Source organism: Camelus dromedarius, chromosome 3, assembly GCF_036321535.1.
Source record: "Camelus dromedarius isolate mCamDro1 chromosome 3, mCamDro1.pat, whole genome shotgun sequence".
Classification (NCBI taxonomy): domain Eukaryota; kingdom Metazoa; phylum Chordata; class Mammalia; order Artiodactyla; family Camelidae; genus Camelus; species Camelus dromedarius.
In genome coordinates, this window is record NC_087438.1 from 69942308 (window position 1) to 69960578 (window position 18271).

General features: G+C 37.6%; 1 protein-coding gene across 15 annotated transcripts in view; it reads left to right on the top strand.

The window, feature by feature from the left end:
- The window catches only part of PAM (peptidylglycine alpha-amidating monooxygenase), a 258433-nt gene that overhangs the window by 143979 nt on the left and 96183 nt on the right, over positions 1–18271 (top strand). For all 15 annotated transcript variants that reach the window (XM_031448751.2, XM_031448752.2, XM_031448753.2 and 12 more), the window contains 2 exons: positions 1699–1756; positions 12306–12393. In XM_031448751.2, coding sequence (XP_031304611.2) covers positions 1699–1756; positions 12306–12393 — 146 coding nt within the window. The remainder of the gene's footprint in view (positions 1–1698; positions 1757–12305; positions 12394–18271) is intronic.

An 18271-nucleotide genomic window follows, 5' to 3' on the forward strand; every position in this document is an offset into this window, starting at 1 on the left:
TTGGATGGTTTTGTTATTAAATGATATCATACATATAAACATGGAGAACCATGCCTGGCACATAATAAACTTATAATAACTGTTGACTAGAAATAGTAATAGCAGCAGCAGCAATAGGAGCCACCAGATACCTTTTAGTCCTGAGTTACTCATAGACCTGGATGATCAAACAGAAGAGAATCTTGGGATTACTATTACTTATGTTAGAATAGGTGTGTTTTGTAACATTCGTAATTCAAAGATTGGAAAAATATTTGTGAGCAATTTTGTACATGATTGTAAGATCTTTAAGCAGTGTTTCACCCGTATATTTCTTGGGTTTTAGATACATAGTTCATTTTGCAGTTTCTCTTTGATGGTTATGAGCATATTAATCTTTTACTGTCAGCATTTATGTAGCTCAACCTTCTGACTGTGCAACCTTCAACATTTCCCAGCCCATTTCCTTCTTATCACAGTAAGGGTGCATCTAAATAATTATAAAGCCTTTTAAGAAATGAAACATTTAAGAAATGAAATTGGGAGTTTGAGATTTACAGATACTAACTACTATATATAAAACAGATAATAAGTTTCTACTGTAAAGCACAGGGAACTATGATCAGTATCTTGTAGTAACCTATAATGAAAATGAATATATGTATCTATATATATGACTGAAACGTTATGAAAAAAAAGAAAGGAAACAATTTTCTCAAACAGAAAAAATGGCCTATACAAAAATAGTAATAAAGGCTGAATCATATTTCTGTAATTTTTCTAACTCTAAGATACTTCTTTGATGTGTATATGAACCTCCTTGCTTCCCTCCCAACACAGAAGTAAGAAAAGAGGTACAAATTTCACAATTTTTCGTGCTAACCAGTAGATCTAGAGAAACCCAAATGATCTCCATCCATGTGTGTTGAGTCTCTAGATTCCAGCACTGTGCAGTAAGAATCCATGAATCATGAATTATTAAATGAATTCAGTCTCTATTGGGTTGTTGGGTATATTATCAATCACAGGACATACTTCACTACATATGGATTTCCTTTAAGGAAGTGGAATGCATCAACCAACAAATGCCCATTCTCTTTAAACTGCAGTTTTTATCACTAAAAATTCTTGATGTTAATATATTCGATAGTGGAAAATGGCATTTTAGATAAGAGACTAATAACTGGAAAAGTAAGAATAATTGAGTTTATGTTGATTTCTTCAGTGCACTACATAAAAATTTTAAAGTAAGGGAGATCAACCGAATACATTTTAAGACCAACTTTTATTCATTGTACTTCTTTAATATTTGGGGTAGCTGTAAAGTGATTCAAGAAATTAAGTATTTACTTATGCAAATAGCAAAGATGGTCAAAACTAACTCCTACCATTTAAAGTCAAATGCATTAGACTGTTTTTCTATAGAAGCATTTAAAGTGTTGCCTTTTAACTGTCACAGTACTAGAAATATCACTCAAGATAATTGGTTTTGTAAATAGGATTTGATGACTTTTAGGAAAGAGTAGTAGGGAATAAAAACAGTATCTAAGTTCTCGACTTAGCCCTTCCATTAACCTGCCACCCAGCATTTGGCAGGCAGTGTTGCCTTGCTGGACCAGCAGTTCTTTTTCAGTCATAGGGCACATGCTTTTGCAAGTTACTTTTTTTTTTTACTAGCAGCAGTTTAATTTGGATTTTGTATCTTTCTTTCTTTAATAGTCTGATACGTACTTCTGCATGTCAATGCGTTTGCCAATGGATGAGGAAGCCTTCGTGAGTAAGTATTAATTGGACGGTGCGGAGGGGTGGGCAGTTGAAGGAAAGGCACCTATTTGAAATCAGTGGAAGGCTCTCTTTGATGATTATGAGCATATTAATCTTTTACTGTCAGTTTCTAAATGCATTTATAATGCCTAATGCAGAAACAAACTAGTCAGCCACTGAGAGACAAGATTACAAACTGTATCTGGAAAGACTCGTGAGTAATAGTAGTTAAGGAGTCGCATGCAGATGTCGATGGCCATCAATATCATGTGGTCCCATTTGTAGAGTATTGGCTTTCTGTCTGTGGTTGGATGTTTAATTCCACTCCACTCAACAGACTCTTTATTTACCTGCTGGTTCATGCTATAAATCGACTGCACTTAGAATCAACATTGGAGAATGTAAGATTTTACCTGTCAGACAGGTAGATGGGTAGGAGGAAGGAAGGAAGGGAGGGAGGGAGGGAAGACAGAGGGAACATCAGTCCTATTGTGTGTATTACAAAATAAGAAGACTCTTAAATGACAGGTCCTTCCCCAGCTGCGCCTTTAAACCAGATAGGAAAAATGACAAAGCACCATCTGTTTTCATCTGGGTTGTTTTAATTTAAACTTCCCTTATGACAGACTTTTAACTGTTTAGGGAAGACGTGTGATTGGCAAATTATTCATGGATTTGCTCCCCTTCCTTACTTTTCTGGTTTGGGAAGTTGATTTTGAAGAGAAAGTGATGGTAATGAGAGTTGTGCTTTGGTCCCTTGAAACTAATCTTCAAGTGGGCTGTCTGAAACGGTGATTATGTGAATTGTAGAATGTGTACCGTAGCCTCGGGGCCATCTGAGGATGGATTTTCATGAGGTGTTCCCTACAGGAAAATACATTATAGACGTGCAAAGCCAGAACAATGTGCATCTATTTTTTTTTTCACACACTTTAGTGGCAATCACAACAGAAAATACAACCTATAAAAACACTCCCTAAACAAAACCTGCTCCATAGTTCATTTCTTCAGACCTTAGGAAGTTGAGCATTGCCTGACATTGTATACTTTGTATCATAATTGAATATTATTAAGAAAATAGTTAGAAAGTATGTTGCTCCCAGATCCTGAACTTCAAAGGGAGAAAAATAATTTAAGTCCCTAACTGTAGTGCTGTGAGAAACACCAAAAGTGATTTAGGCTATAAATTCATAATTAAAATATTGACAGTAAAGTTTTCCTCAATTAGATATCCACATATTTGGCAGCCTAGGAGAAAATAGCGTTTACTTATAAAAAGGAATTTTACCTGAAGTTTTTCTTTACAAATTTTATATTTTCTTTGTCTAAGTTCAGGAGTAGATTTGATTCTTCCTGTTTTTTGATGAGAAAACCACTCTACACACCTGTATAAATATAGTAGTTGTGTTTCAAAGCACTATTACAGGTCTCACATTAATAGGTGACTGGTCTGTTTCTGGAAGTGGTCGTAGTATATGATTTCAGAGCTGGTGACTCTAAGACCTATAAATGTATACCCTGGAATGTGTTATTGCTCTCATAGTATAAATGTGTTTACTTTCACATAATTTAAAATTGAAAATACAAGTCAATATATTCAGTCAAGAAAAATATTCAGAGGAAACACATAAATGGCTATATTAGAACCAAGGTGTTAAATGGTTCTTCATTTTTCTTAGGCAACTCTCATCTAAGGTTAAACTGTTTCCAGTTCTAAGGTCCTTAAAAGATCTTATAAGAATACTATTTTCAGTCTTTTCTGCCATACTTTATTGCTGGGAGGATTGCATTAATACTAAAGATTTTGTCACCTGTTCAAAACAGGATTGTTTCGTCCTCACTGTTAGTCTTTTAAGGTACTGCCCCTGGGAGATTTGTGGTTATCATTGTTTGCATTAATTCAGCAACCACAGAAGTTTAGGTGTAGGCAGAATAGAACTGGAAAATTGAAAACCAAAGAGAAGTACCAAAGAATTATTTATATAAGGGAGTAAGTAAGGAAAAATTTGCGTATTTTATCTCATTAATTCTTTGGACCACGCTGTAGGTTGTCGTGTTATAGAGAGAGAGAAAGAGAGGGTCATCTGTGTCTGATTTAATCAGTTACTAGGACAGTTGTTTGTCCTGTTATAAGAATATTCTTCCTGTAATCAGCCCACCACCAGCCATCATTTACTGAGGACTTGCCAGACACTAAAATTCTGAAAGCTAGGTGTATTTAAGCCATCTTACAAAAAAAAGAAACAGAAGGTCAGAGAGGTGAAGGAACGTGCCCAAGCTTTTACTCTCTATGTGCTCCCTATATGTATGGCGTTTAAATCATAACAGATTTGGGTGTGAGGATAGTGATACAGGAAAGAAAGAGAAGTTATCAAATGGACAGATGGAGCTGAAATACAGCAACAGCACGTCTGTGTCTTCCTCACATCCAATTCAATTATTCTTTCATTCCCTTAGCTTCACTTCCCACTGGGAACACACTGGTCAGTTTTGCCAAAAAAGTAAAATACCCCTCAAACCATCTTACAAAGTAAGACCCAGTATACGTGAAGATTTAAAGATTTGTAGAAGGAAAAGGGCTTGGATATGCAGGTTGTATGTTGGAAAGGTGATGATACATTGCTTATCCTGACTCTCAGAGTGAAAGTTTTGCTTGCGGGGTAACCAAGGCTTTTCCATGAATGAAGCTTTAGCCTTTTTGCGGGTTGTCTGAAATTCTGGGTCTCAGGGTGCCTGATCGTGAGATTAAATATGGTTGAAAACGAAGACTGGTAAAGACCTGTACAATTTTGTTCATTCTTTTCTTGAGACATTCATCATTTCATACCTTCTGTTTTCAGTATCTGTGCGTTTAAAATGTTTGAATGCCAGCAGGCTATGTACCACAGGATAGGGTAGGGACTCAGTAATTGCTTGTTTAATACCTGAGTGAACACAGAAAAGGTGTTTTGTTTGGCCATTTTCTAAGGCAACATATTGCAGAGTAGACAATTTACTTTTGTCTTAAATTACACTTATTTAAATATAAGGGAATAATGTTTTTTAAGAAAAGCCACTTGTTCATAAATTCAACAAACTTCTACAGTTCTGCTGCATGTCAGTTACTGGGCCAGGCAGTGCGGGGTGTGAGGTATGATACAAATTCAAGGAAACCACAGCCTGGCAGGATTCTGGAAGACAAGAATACAAATTTTACAACATATGAAAAGAACTTTCTCCTTTTGCTTTTCAGATTTCTGGAGAAAAATCACAAAAGGCAGACTGCTTGTTAGGACTAAAATGAACTATCTTAATGGTGTTAAAAGCCAAAATTACAAAAATTGGAGTAACTCATATTTTGACTTTATACTTGTGTGACTAATTATGTAACTCATTTTCAATAAACATACTTCTTAATTTTGAGATGATACTTGCATGATTATCATGCAATTTATATGTGCATATGCCTGTAATATTGACATACGAGCAACATGTTTAATGTGTTTATATGTCAGTATTGAATTATTAAATGTGAATTAAAGTAGGTGTTTGGGGAAATTATATACTGAAGATTGTATAAAATTTTTATATTTTGAGCAAAATCATAGCTTTCCTTAGAGCATTGCTTTTGTTTATTGTTTTAATAACAAACCAGAGAATTGGAATGGGTGAGGGTATGATAAAATCTACATTTGACCACTGAACTGTGATGCTGTCTAAAAGGTGTTTTACAGACACTCAGAAGGATTGGCTCTGACAGCAGCCCACTCAGCCAAGAAATTTGACTGTCATCTTCATCCACTTGCTTTCCCTCACATGGATGACCAGTAAATAAATGTGTCTTTTCCTTAGTGAATGATGGCAGGTCCCTATCTATCAAATTGCACTACACAAATGAGATAGAAGCCACTGAATTTAGAAATAGATGAAATTAATCTAATGATTCATTGCTTTCCCTTTCCCTGGGCTTCTCTCTTGAATGTGGAACAGTGGCTACTGCAGAACTGTACAGTTAGACTTGCATATTTCCAAATGTGGCCTTTCTTAAGCAAAACACATGTTAAGGTGACGTTGGGATACTTCAGAAACCGCAAGGACAATCTAATTTTGATCACGCTTATGGGTCACTTACATAGCGTGACTAGAAAGACCAAGGTCTGGCAGGGTGTCATGCTCATATATCCACATTTTATGGCCTTGACCGCAGTAAATCGAAGGGCGTGTGTTTGTACACATGTGTGGGTCCTCATCCCCTCTCTGTCACCTTTCTGCTTCCAGTTAGTTGACTACATATGCTTTCCCTCCTCTCTTCACCTAGGATTTTCTCCAGCATGAATAATTTAGTCTCTGGCTTCCATATGGCCATTAGGTACCTTCCAGCGGGCACCCTCAGAGGCTATTCTTGATTCTTGGTGGGAGCTACTTGGAGAGAGCTGAGATAGCACAAACAAGATACACTGTGCTAGAGGTCTCTTATGAGTGGATAAAACCTAATTTGCTTCGTCATAGTCATGAAGGAGAAGCTGTTGCTGTATGCTGTGTCTCAGAGTATTTCTTGAATGCCCTCTGTCCTTTGGTCACTGAAATACATTTCCAATATGACACCCCCAAGCCTCCAGATTTTTGTCAGGTAATAAAAACAGAGGAGGAGTAGGGACCATTTCATTATATTTTATAAAGCTGAGAGCTAGGAATGTTTTCAGATGCATCCAGAGATCACCAAGAAGTAACTGACATGTTGACAAAGCTGTCTTAATGCAGCCATGTCAAAATGCCATCCCTCTCCACCCCCTGGAAAATGACCAGTCCAGAAAGCCCAGTTCTGATTCAGGTTTGATGTGTAAAATGTCCTTCAGTGTCGAAGGGTTCTTGGCATTTTGACAGTCATTCCCAAGTAGCCATTTCAGCTATTTCAGTGGGGACAATTTCAGTGACCAACTCTAAAAAGATCTAGTGAGAGAAAATTGCTTGAGAAAGATGATACGGTTTGATCTGGATCTGGGACGATGGTCTATTTGGATCTGCAAAGGGAGGAGACTATCCTAACGGGCAACGGTATGAGCGTTGAAGGAGCACATGGGGCACACGTGTGAGCCCCACCACTTGCTGGCTGCGTGGCCGTGGTTGGTTACTCAGCCTCACTCTTCTCTAGGCTCATCTATGCGTGGCCGTGGTTGGTTACTCAGCCTCACTCTTCTCTAGGCTCATCTATTTGAGGGGAAACGACCAGACTCAGAGGGTTGTTGTGAGCAGTAAATGAGCCATGCACAGGGTAAGCCCTCAGTAAATGTTAGTGGTTATGGTTACTAAGTGAGGACGGTGGCTGATGAGAGTAGAGTGGATGCTGGAGGCAGTAACATTGGAAATGTGGTGGCATCGGAGCTGCCGTAGTTTCATGGAAAGGCAAGAAGAGGAATAGGGATTAGATCCTGCAGGAAATTAATAGAGGGGTAGTATAGAGATAATGTTTCAGAAACAGGGCCTAATGAAGTTTATGCTATTTTATCTTGCATAGCCTGGATGATGAAGTCTATTTATTGGTTACTTAGTTGGTTCTGGCATACACCAAAAAGTTCCTTTATAAAAGATGGTTTAATTCTTTTTTGTGCTGGAATTCCTTTATTCAGCGATAAGGATTATTTCACTTTAAATTTGTGTTCAATTTATAGGCTTGCTCAGGTGTCTTATTTCTTGGTTAATTTGGTGACAGCAGCTTAAAGTCCTCATAAACCATCTTTAGGATTCTTTCTGAATTGTACATCATTGTCCAAGCTAGCGAGAGCTGACGACAATTTCTCTATTAAACTTTCTGATTAAAAATGTTCAAGCACAGGTCTTTATTTTAGTGTAGAGTTGCTTTATGGTTTGCGGGAAGCTGGCAGAAGATTATAATATGCCATTGCTGTGGGTTTTCAACATGCTGCCAAATGGACTCTGCTGCTGTGAGCCTCACACTGTCTGAACCTTTCTCGCCCAACCTCCAGATGATTAACACTGAGGGTGATCATATCCTACACTTAAATCACAACTCAGAGCATTATCTTCAGTTCCTATGAATGGTTTTTGGAGTATAATCTTTATTTTTTGGAGATAAAGAAATGTTTATGGGAGTGACATTAAGGTTGAGGACCTGTAATTTTTATTTAAATTATGACAACTCTTTTACATTATTGTTTCTTGAACCTTGCACCTCTCTATTTTCTCAATATTGAAAATGGCTTGAAAGCACTAGCAATATTAGCATACCGACTCTGTCACAGACGTGACCGTTATCACCAGAGGCTCCATTTGTCTGCTTTCTTCAGACCTCAGCCCTAAAATGATTTCAGATGATACAGCTGAAACTGCCTGATGCAACGTAGAGTTCCAACAATCTCTTTTAATAGAACAATTCTAAAGGATCAACAAATGTTTGCCCTCAGAAACTTTTCTATAAACACATTTTAAAAGAAACCTTCTTTTCATTGTTTGCCCTGTACATTCAAAAGAGCTATGCCATCCAAGTTAACTAAGATGAGTTAACTCAACTCTCAGTATGCTCACATAATAGAATATATTCAGCCACTAAAAATGGTAACTGTCGTCAGAATCACCTCCAATTCACCTGGGAAATTTTTCAAAGATACACTGACTTGGAACAACCTCTGGAGATTTACATAAGATATTGATGGAGGAGGGGCAAGACTGATCTGAGCACCTGTATTTTTTTTTAACAAAACTCCATAAGGTAATTCTAATGCACAGCACTAGCTGCAAAGTACTGCTGACAAAAATTATTTAATAACATGTGAAAATATCCACAGTATATGAAATAAACTATTAAGTGTGTATAATATGATTCCACTGGGAGGAAAAACGAAACAAAGCTAAACAGTAATTTTCTCTCATGATATATACTACAGACAACAATTCAAGAATGCCTAAGTTCTGGAGATCAGTTCTTTTTTATTTGATAGGTTAATTGTCTGTGGTCTGTAGTATATCTTTACTGCCTGTCTTTAGCTAAAAAGAGAGTTCCTCCCATTTCCAGTAGTATTTTAGGGTTAGTTGTATGTACATAGATATCTCATAAATTGCACATTCCTTCACTTGGCTACATGGGTTCTTCGAAATATTTCCTTGTCCTGGGTCTGGCTGATACATCAAAATTTGACATGCAGACCTGAATATCCACTTGGAAAGGAAAAATGGAGAGAAAGCCAAGTGCTAAATGAAATTCTCTCCTAGGTCACATTTTTAGAGAATTTTATGGCCCTGATTGTGGTCTGATGTTGGCTAAAAGAGGCCATAAATCCTGAACAGGCTCATGCAGTTAGAACAAATTTTGCTTAGAACTCCAGAAAGTAGACCTAGTTATCTCTCTGCTTGATATGCCACCTACACACGTACTTCCAAGTCTTCCGTTTCAGATGACATTATTCTTTGAGAAATCCTCCAACCTATGCACTTTCAGTGTCATCACATTTCCTTTAATTAATTTGTGTGAGTCACTATTTCTGGAGTCATAGTCCTTCAACAGTGTTTGGTTCCCAGGACTTATGCTTACCTGTCTATAAAGTTTTCCCAGGTCTCATACATCAGGCAATCCGAACTGCGAACATCTATTGAGACTGAAGTACCATTTCCACTTAAGCAGCTGTCATCTTACTATTGAGTTAGAAGAGCTGATGGCACTTTTAATCTTATTAGATATAATATTCCCTTGCATCCTCACAAGGCTGTGCTTTTGCCTGTTTGTCACTGTCCCAAGGCTGCCTTTGTTTATTCTCCCTGTCAGAACTGCACACTCAAACGCACTTGTTGTCATTATTATCCTCTAGCTTTCTTTCCCTTAGATCCTTTATCTTTGGCGTGTGAAGTGAGAAAAAGAAAGGAGGGGGAATGTAAGATGTGATTTTTAAATATTTTTTTCATATTCTGCTTTGTGTAGTGTTGGGATGTCCAGCATAGTTATACGTGTATCTTGTGCTCAGCGGACGTTGTTCTTATTCACGAGGGATGGGGTCTTGTTTTGCAAAGCCGGAAATAATGAGTGGGAGTGGCACAAACCCAGGAGGTGAACCTGTCAGCCTCATCTTTTCCCAGTTGACCTCTGCCCAGCACTGGCAGCAGGCCATTCAGTGAAATTGTCCGCTTCCTGCTTTATTTTTGCTCTGTTTTATGGCACCTACTGTTTAGTTTAGATTTACATTTGGATATGGCATTCCTTTTGCTGGATATATTTTTCATTTCAACTTGCAATGAATTGTACTTGAGTTATAATTGTATGAATGCTTTGATATTACACTCTTTCTTTAGGAGATGAAAAAGATGGTTAGTTGTTTGTTTTCACTCTGTACCAATAATTTACTTAGCATTTAAATTAGATCTCGAGTTTCTGGAGGAATGTATGAATCGGTGAGAGTAAGTTTTTAAGAGAGGGAATTCTGAGGAATTTTCTTTTATTACCACTTAAAGATACTGATCTGTGTCTAATTATAGAAACTAAAGTTAAACACGTATCTAGTAAGAGTTCAATGTGGAGCAAATAAATGGCTCTTAAAATAGTGTGTCAGAAGGAGAAAAAAATCAGAAAATGACTAGAGAAGCTCTACTTTGAATAACGTTTGCCCTTTACTTTACAAAGGACAGTTAGAAGATTCTCTTGCGCAAGCAGGAGCCCAGGCAAGACTTGTGGCTTTCCTTCCTAATGCAAAGCCACAGAGACTGTGTGTTGTCATCTTCACGATCTGTTCCTCTTCCAGTAGGCCTCCTCTCTGTCCTTACCTGAATCTTCTGCTTAATATTTCACTTTATAAATTTAATGATAGCGCACTCTTTTTCCAAAAAAAAAAAAAAAAAAAAAAAAAAGCTTTTGCTTTGTTTCACAGCAGTACTTATGGCATTAATGTAAAAAGACATTGTTGGGGTCTCCTGCACAGATCCTGACCACGCAGGGCTTGCCCTCAGACCTTGTTCTGAGCCTTCTCTGTGGTTCCTACTTTCACCTATGGTGCTTTTGTCCACCCTCCTAGCTTCAGGGTTCAATTTTTGAGTGATTACCAAATATGTAATCCTCTGATCTCTTCCCTGTGTAAGAGTCACATAATCCCAATCTTCTGCTGGGTGTCCCACCTGGATTTTTAGCCAACACCTCAAATTCACATTGTTGTACATCCAACAGTTTAATTTCAATAAAGTTCACTTGGCTATGTTGGTTTATTAACAAAATTCTCAGAATGATTCAATCTTAGGAAATCTATTACTGTAATCCATCCATAATCCAAAAATCAAAGGGGGGGTGGGACCCATATGAGCATCTGCATAGGTTCTGAAAAAGCAGAGGAGTCAGCCTCTTGTTTGACAAGCCCTCACAGATTGGCAGAGGGGTATTTATGAAAAAAAAAAAATTGAGAGTGGGAAGTAGATTCAGTCAGACCAAGAAGTTATAGATGTCCATAGAGTGATACAAGCCATTTAATTTTAAAAAAAAATGAATATAAGATAGCAAATAGCATCACGTACCAAAAACTGTAAAGTAAATAAAAGACGAAGCCAGGTACTCCCACCTCAGGGCTTTTTCAGTTTTCCTTCTTCAAGGAATGATCTGTTGGGAGGATTCTGGAGGGAGAAAGGAAATCCTGCACGCAACTTGAATTGTCTATCAAATAGACAAAAGGAGCTCTAAAAAAAGATGCGATTATGCACACTGGAGACTTAAGATCATTTTAGACTACTTAGAATTTTTAACGTATAAAGGTGGCTTGTAAACTCCCCAGTAGGGCAGTATGTTACGTGTGAACAAAAGAGGGTGAGCCAATCCCAGACCAGGACAGGAAGCTCATGCTCCATGGTGAGCATACATAATAATAACTTATCCCTAGTTCTTCCTTTGTTTTACCTCTGCACTGATTTTTGTTTATTTTAATGTCTTTCAACCACTACTGTTAGGACAAAAAGAGAAATGACATTGCATAAGTTTCAGTATCCCTTAAAGTGCACAGTACTCATCCAGAACAGTAATTTTCCCTCTTCTGTATTTTTGTAAAGACACATATTCAATTTTTATTTTCTTTTCTAGTAAGTTGTTTCTCCATATCACATCCCAGTGACTACTGTTATTTTAAGATGGTAATAAATTTGTGTTATGAATCATTTTGCTTATGTTTTGACTACTTACTGTGGCTTCTGCTTCAGTACAATGCTGTGCAGCATCGTATGGTTCTCAGAACTATACCGAAATCTGAAAGGAAATACATTTTGAATATGTAGCCTGGAGCTTTCATTTTATACCCACATAATGCTCTCATCACTTTAAAAGAGGACTTTCATTAAAACATGTATGTAGGTATATGTGTAGTTTCAGCCTATTAATTATTCTTTTCTCCTTTTGTTATGTAATAGTTTACTATCCTACTAAATTATCAAATCATGCTCATCTTAAGGAATAAGATAATTTATACAACCAGGGCATTCTGTCATAAGAGCATCAAAACATCTTTGTTATATAGCTATTTGAACTGTTAAATGATGCGGTCTCTTGTGACACTTTGTGCATGGAAGTGTAAGTTGTATTCATATTCATGTATCATTTCTCTTAACAGTTGACTTCAAACCTCGTGCCAGCATGGATACTGTCCATCATATGTTACTTTTTGGATGCAATATGCCAGCGTCCACTGGAAATTACTGGTAAGGGAAAATGGGCTCATAGTACAAAGGGGTGTAGAAAATATGATTTTTACAAATACAAAGTACATCTTTGCAAATATCTTACACCTAATTAATAAATATGCAGAATATTTCTTTTTTAGAAAAGAGTATTGTTCTTTTGCATCACATGGTTATCATGGTTTAATTATCACAGTTATTTAGTCTGCTGTGGAACACGACCATCAGTCTTTGTCACTGACTTAATAAATATATGTCTGTTGTCATAGATAGTGTGTCTAGGTGCAGACAGCTTGTAAAGAAAGACTGAAATTTAGATAACAGATACTCTGATGTTTATTTATTTAAGTTCATGATTCAGCCCAAAGAGCACCATGGATCTGTTCACTGAGCACTCTTTTATCCCAGACACTGTGCTCAGTGATCCGTATGCACCATTTCATTTTAGCCTAACGTCTTTGCAAGGGAGGTGTTAACATCCCCACTTTACAGACAAGGACCCTGAAGCTCAGAGATTCAGTAACTTGCCCAAGATAACATGGCTGGTTGGAGGCACACCAAGATTGAACCCTAGGCTGTCTGGTTCCATTTTACCACACTGCCTCCCATTTATTCAAGTAACTGTTGCAGTTTTAGAATTTATTTTAATCACTGTGGTGAATCTTAATATCATGTCATGAACAGTCAATAAACATCTATTAAATGCCTGTTATATGCCAGAACTGCAGCAGGTGCTGTGGGATGTTATAGGATAAATAGATATATTTTCTACCCCCAGAAACTTTCAGCATAATCATGGTTTGAAATCTTCACTTTCATTTTGTTCTTTGGTATTCATGACAATCAGTGATCTTTGAAAACAGCCATGCATTGTAAGCTTCATATTTTGCACCTGTAGCCTGAATCACTGTTACCTGTTAAACAATCCAGAATGACTCGTGCGTCCTGCTTTGCACTGGAAAGGGATCTCTTCTGTGGTCCTGCCCCTGCATAATCATGTATACTGATAGACCTCTCTCTGCGCATCCTAATATTCATCAGGCTGATGCGAGGCACGCAGCAACTGCTTTCCAGTCGTTTTTATAATAAACAATTGCAATATGTATTTGGAACTGTTAAGAGCACAAGGCAATTGGTGGAAATCTCCATAGACCAAGTACCATCAAAGCATTTGTTAATAGGCTTAAGTTATTTGATGAAAGAGGCTTATCACAGAGGAACCCAGCTCACATGACTGGGTTTATGTAAACATGGAGTCAGCAAATCACAGTTAATACCCTTTGATATCAACATTCCAATTTTTGCTCTTCAGTAAATTTTTGTAAATAAAATCCTGGGATTAAAAGATTATTCTGTGACAGCTTTTTCTGAATCTTAGTCAGCAAATTGCATCTTTTGGTGTTTGTGATTTAAAAATATTTCTTGTGATATTAGCAATATTTACCTTTGAATTAGAAATAGTGAAAATAGTTAAAAGGGATGTAAGCTTTTAAAATCTGTTTTAGCTTCACCTTGGTTAAAGAGAATGAGTGAAAAATAAACATCACGTAAATATTTTTATGGCTCTAATTGTTAAGAAAAAAAATTACATAAAATGAACTAAGCCTGGTTCACTGTTCTCATGGCAAAGGAATATCATAGCAAACACATTATTTTGGCTCTTTTAAAATACTACTCTTCTTAAATACACTATTTTGAAATTAAGTCTGTAAAATATGTTTTCCAAAGACTTCCAAGTTGGGGAAAGAGAGAATTTAAAGTAAATGAGAGTGAAAGCAGCAGTTTTGAGTAAACCACATTTTTTTTCCGCTAAAATTAATACTTGAAAGACACTATTAGTAGAGTGAATGTGTGGTGAATTGTCTAGATTCCATGGGTAAATTATTTATCCCATGTGGGCTGGCCTTGGTTTTTTCATTTTAGCAAGGAACTAATGCGATCATTTACAGAACCCTATGCTCTAAAATTCCATAATTCTATGAATATAAATTGCATACAAATGCTGAGTCAGATTGGAAAGGCATCATTGTTAGAAGTTGGGTACGTGCACTGGTTACCTCACCTCAAGCAGGCAGGCCACAGTGTTTTGCCATTGAGTCGCATCACTGAGTAATGAGAATTCTTAATGACATTATGCTCCTGTCATTTTAAATGTATTTTTAAAATCTGCCTTGCAGCCCATATTCGCTGTTAATCTATAGGTTTGTTATAAGTGACTTTGTAACCATACACCAAGGACAATAATTGATGCAGTTATTCATCTTCTTTTAATCAAGCTCATAGTGTTCATCCAACAGTTAAAAGTAGAATCTTTTCAATACGTACGTGTAGGATCTGTTCAATAAGCAACCTGGGAGATGTATGTTAACTAAAACCGTTGTAGTGACTCTGGCTTCCACAGTCCAGCCTTATTCTTCATTTAAAAATGGCATAGACTTTTTATCCCCCAAAGTCCATGCCTCTTTGAAGCATGGGGGCTCTCGGCATATTTCATGGGCTGAGATTTCCAGCTGCGTCAGGAAACATCCTCCACTCCCTGTCCCTGATGCCACTCAGGCTCAGCGGCTCAGCCCTGGAGACAGTCGGCGGATGTTTCCCAACTGCGTAGCCCCTTATCCTCCCGCCTGAATTATAGTGCTAATAACAGAAATCTATCAGTGTCAAAAGCCTTGCATTATTTTTCTAAAATGTTTGAGTCCTGGAATTTATCACTCTCATTTTACAGTTGCACATCTATTCTTTATCTGCTCCAAGATATAAACCGTACCTAAATGAAGATTCCCAAACTTCCACATGTATTTTTGGTTACAGTATCAGTAGTGGTTCTGAATATTAAGAATATTAAGAGCCATTCACACTCTAAAGAAATCTTTCTGGGAATACGAAACTATTTTAGTGAAAGAAGAGAAAGCAAATCACTGTGATGAAATAAAAATTCACATTTTTAGGTGAGACAAGAAAAATTTAAACATAAAGCGTTTTCTCTGCCCTTTGGCCTCCTCCCTCCCTCCTAGTGTGCACTGTGCCTCTGCATTATGTGTTGACCAGACCTCCCCAACGGCAGAGATACCTGCTCAACCATAAGGTCAATTTTTCTTCTTTTGGCAACAGCCATGTAACTCCTTAGAAGACAACATTTCTTTCTCAGTCTCGTCAGGGCTGATATATTATTTCCCTTGAAGATAGCGATTGGTGCAGAACTGGTCCGATGACCTGGGAGATCCTGGGCTGCACCTAATGGAAGTTCTTAGCTTAAATGCTTACTTATGACCTTATAAATGTCACTAGCAGTATTACTTGTATTCTATCTATTTTAAAAGATTGTTGTTTCTTATGCTACCAAATATGTGAGTGAGCCTCAGATAAAATTAATGACGATCAGGCAACTTGAAGTGACTGACCAAATATATAGTCCTCTAAGATCACTGATAGTTAACAGTGGTAACTCTAGATATGGGTAGAAGCAACAAGAGGGGACCATTTCCTGGATCATAACAGACTAGGAAGACAGGGGTTCAGAGGCTTTGGGCTGCTAGCAGGACCTAGTCCAGGAATAGCACATTGAGTGGCCTATCAACAAAATCCTTGTCTGGCCTGGGAATGAGCATTCCTTGCACTGTGGACAAAATTGGTCATGAAATGCATCCCAAACCTTGGTCAAAATGAAGACTGAAAGAGAAGGGACTGTAAAATAAAGAATGTTGCCCACCATCCATTTCAACAAGAGTCCTTAGCCACCGCATTTACTGATCTAAAGCATACTCTGAAAGGAATTCAGGGCAAAGATCAGGATGAAGCCATCTGTGATATAGAAAAACTGGCAGAACTCGCCCTCGGATAGACATTTTTAGGAGAAAAATCTTATGAACTCAGTTTCTTGCATCTTCCCATACTAAGAAAAGCACTAAAACTGTTAACTAAGATGTCTACTCCTCATGACTAGCAGCAGCCTTCTACTGAGGTGTGTACTTGACTGCACATACCTTCCCAGCTTACCTCTTCTGAACGGTTCTCAGAGTTCCCTGAGAGATTGTCTCCTGGGTTATAATCCTCAGTTTGGCTTGAATAAAAATTTCCATTTCTTTCTTACATTAACTATTGACTGATTCTTTCATTGACGACCAAAACATCAAGCTCAAATTTCCTCTCTTTTCTGTTTGTTAGCTAAGAGTTCCCTATTTTCCCTTCAGTGTTTTATTTTCATTGCCTGCAAGTTGGCAAATAAGTATGTGTCTCAAATAAAGTAAACATTTTTTCCCCGAAATTATGAAGTTATAATTCATCCCCTGTCTTCAGGCAGCTCTTTTAATATGAAGGCAAAGAGCTATTCTGATGATGTTTCACTGTTGGGCTGCCCTCCTTTGCTCTTTGTAATTGCCTCTTTCTACTGTTCATTAAAATATATTTACAGTTATATTAAGTTTACATGGAAATAGTAGACACAGCATGAAGCAGTTTTCATTATGTAGTCATTTTAATTTTAAAGTTTTTTTTCCTCTCCGCATATTCTAGTCTTTTGTGTCTCATTCCAAATTAGCAGCTCACACTGGTAATGTGTCTCGTTAATTATATGCATGTGCATTTAAATTGCATACATTGATGTGAACCTTTTAATATACTGTGGGGTGGTCCCTTTATAGTTAGAGTGGGCCTGGCACTCGATTCCAAAATCACATGCCTCTAGAGGATGCAAATAAGGACCAGCTGATGGAAAAAGCAGCAGCTCTGCCAGCCCATGTCAAGAAGGCAGCAGTACCTGTCAGATGTAACCTTCATTCCTTCTTTCCCAGGCTTTTAAAGAGGGAGACAATTAACTGCATCTAGGGACCCAGGGAAAGTCGTAGCACCGGGATTGGAGCAAGCATATCTATAGCACGATTTGTTGGACTCCGTCTGTGCTTGCAGACTTAATTCAAAGTGTAGCAGTTCTAAGTTCCCAAGGTTTTTTGGCTGAATATGAGCCATAACTGAGAAGATGCTCTTTAGGGCTTTTTAAGGTCAGTAAGGAAATGAGATGCTGAATGAACACCAGATGATTTAGATATTAAAAACTCTATCACTGCTCTCCATGAAAATACGGTAAATTTTGGGAGATCTTGGAAATTGAAATATCCATTTATCTATGTAATGAATACCTTTTTGTTCTGTTTTAACTCTAACAATCATTTTTTTAAAAAAACAATGAGTGGCTAGCTACACAGTTTCAGGCTTTGAAAATCATGATGTTTTGTTTATACACACTGTGTTGGCATTTGGGGTGATTCTGGAGCACTTTCTCTTTGTGATGTGACATTGTATAATCTTGTGCACTTTCTATTCTGCTGAGCACAGAATTTGGGGCTTAAGGCAATTTATGATGCAAACTCCAAGATTGTGTGTTCACAGTATTGAGTGATTCAGTACTTCTTTGATATAATGCCCCGTGCTTTGACGTGATCTTCTCTGCAGAGCTAAAATTACTGTTTTTAGTCTTAGTAGTAAACATTTGATTTGAAAACTATTTCTAACGACGCTTATGACCAACCACTCTTTACAAATCAAAGGGCTCTACAGGTTGTTGGATCTCTTTTGAAAAGCAGAGTCCCAGCTGGTTGAACGAGGCTGCTTCCAGCCATTCCAATTGGGAGTCACTCTCAAGCTGAAGCACTAGTGCTTTACCATCCTGGGAAGCTTTAGCTTAAATCCCTTTCAGCTGCTTCTATTTATTAACCACCCGTGTGTCCTCTTAAATGCGCCTTTCCCCACGGGGCTGCAGATGCTGGTGGGAGAGAGAAAAGTGGCTGGAACATGTGAATACATATACATAGAAGCCTGTATGTGACACCCCTGCTTGGTTGCTCATTTAAATGACTGGTTTTTTAGGGTGATGTCACTTTCCAGATAAGTCTGCAGTTCTGTT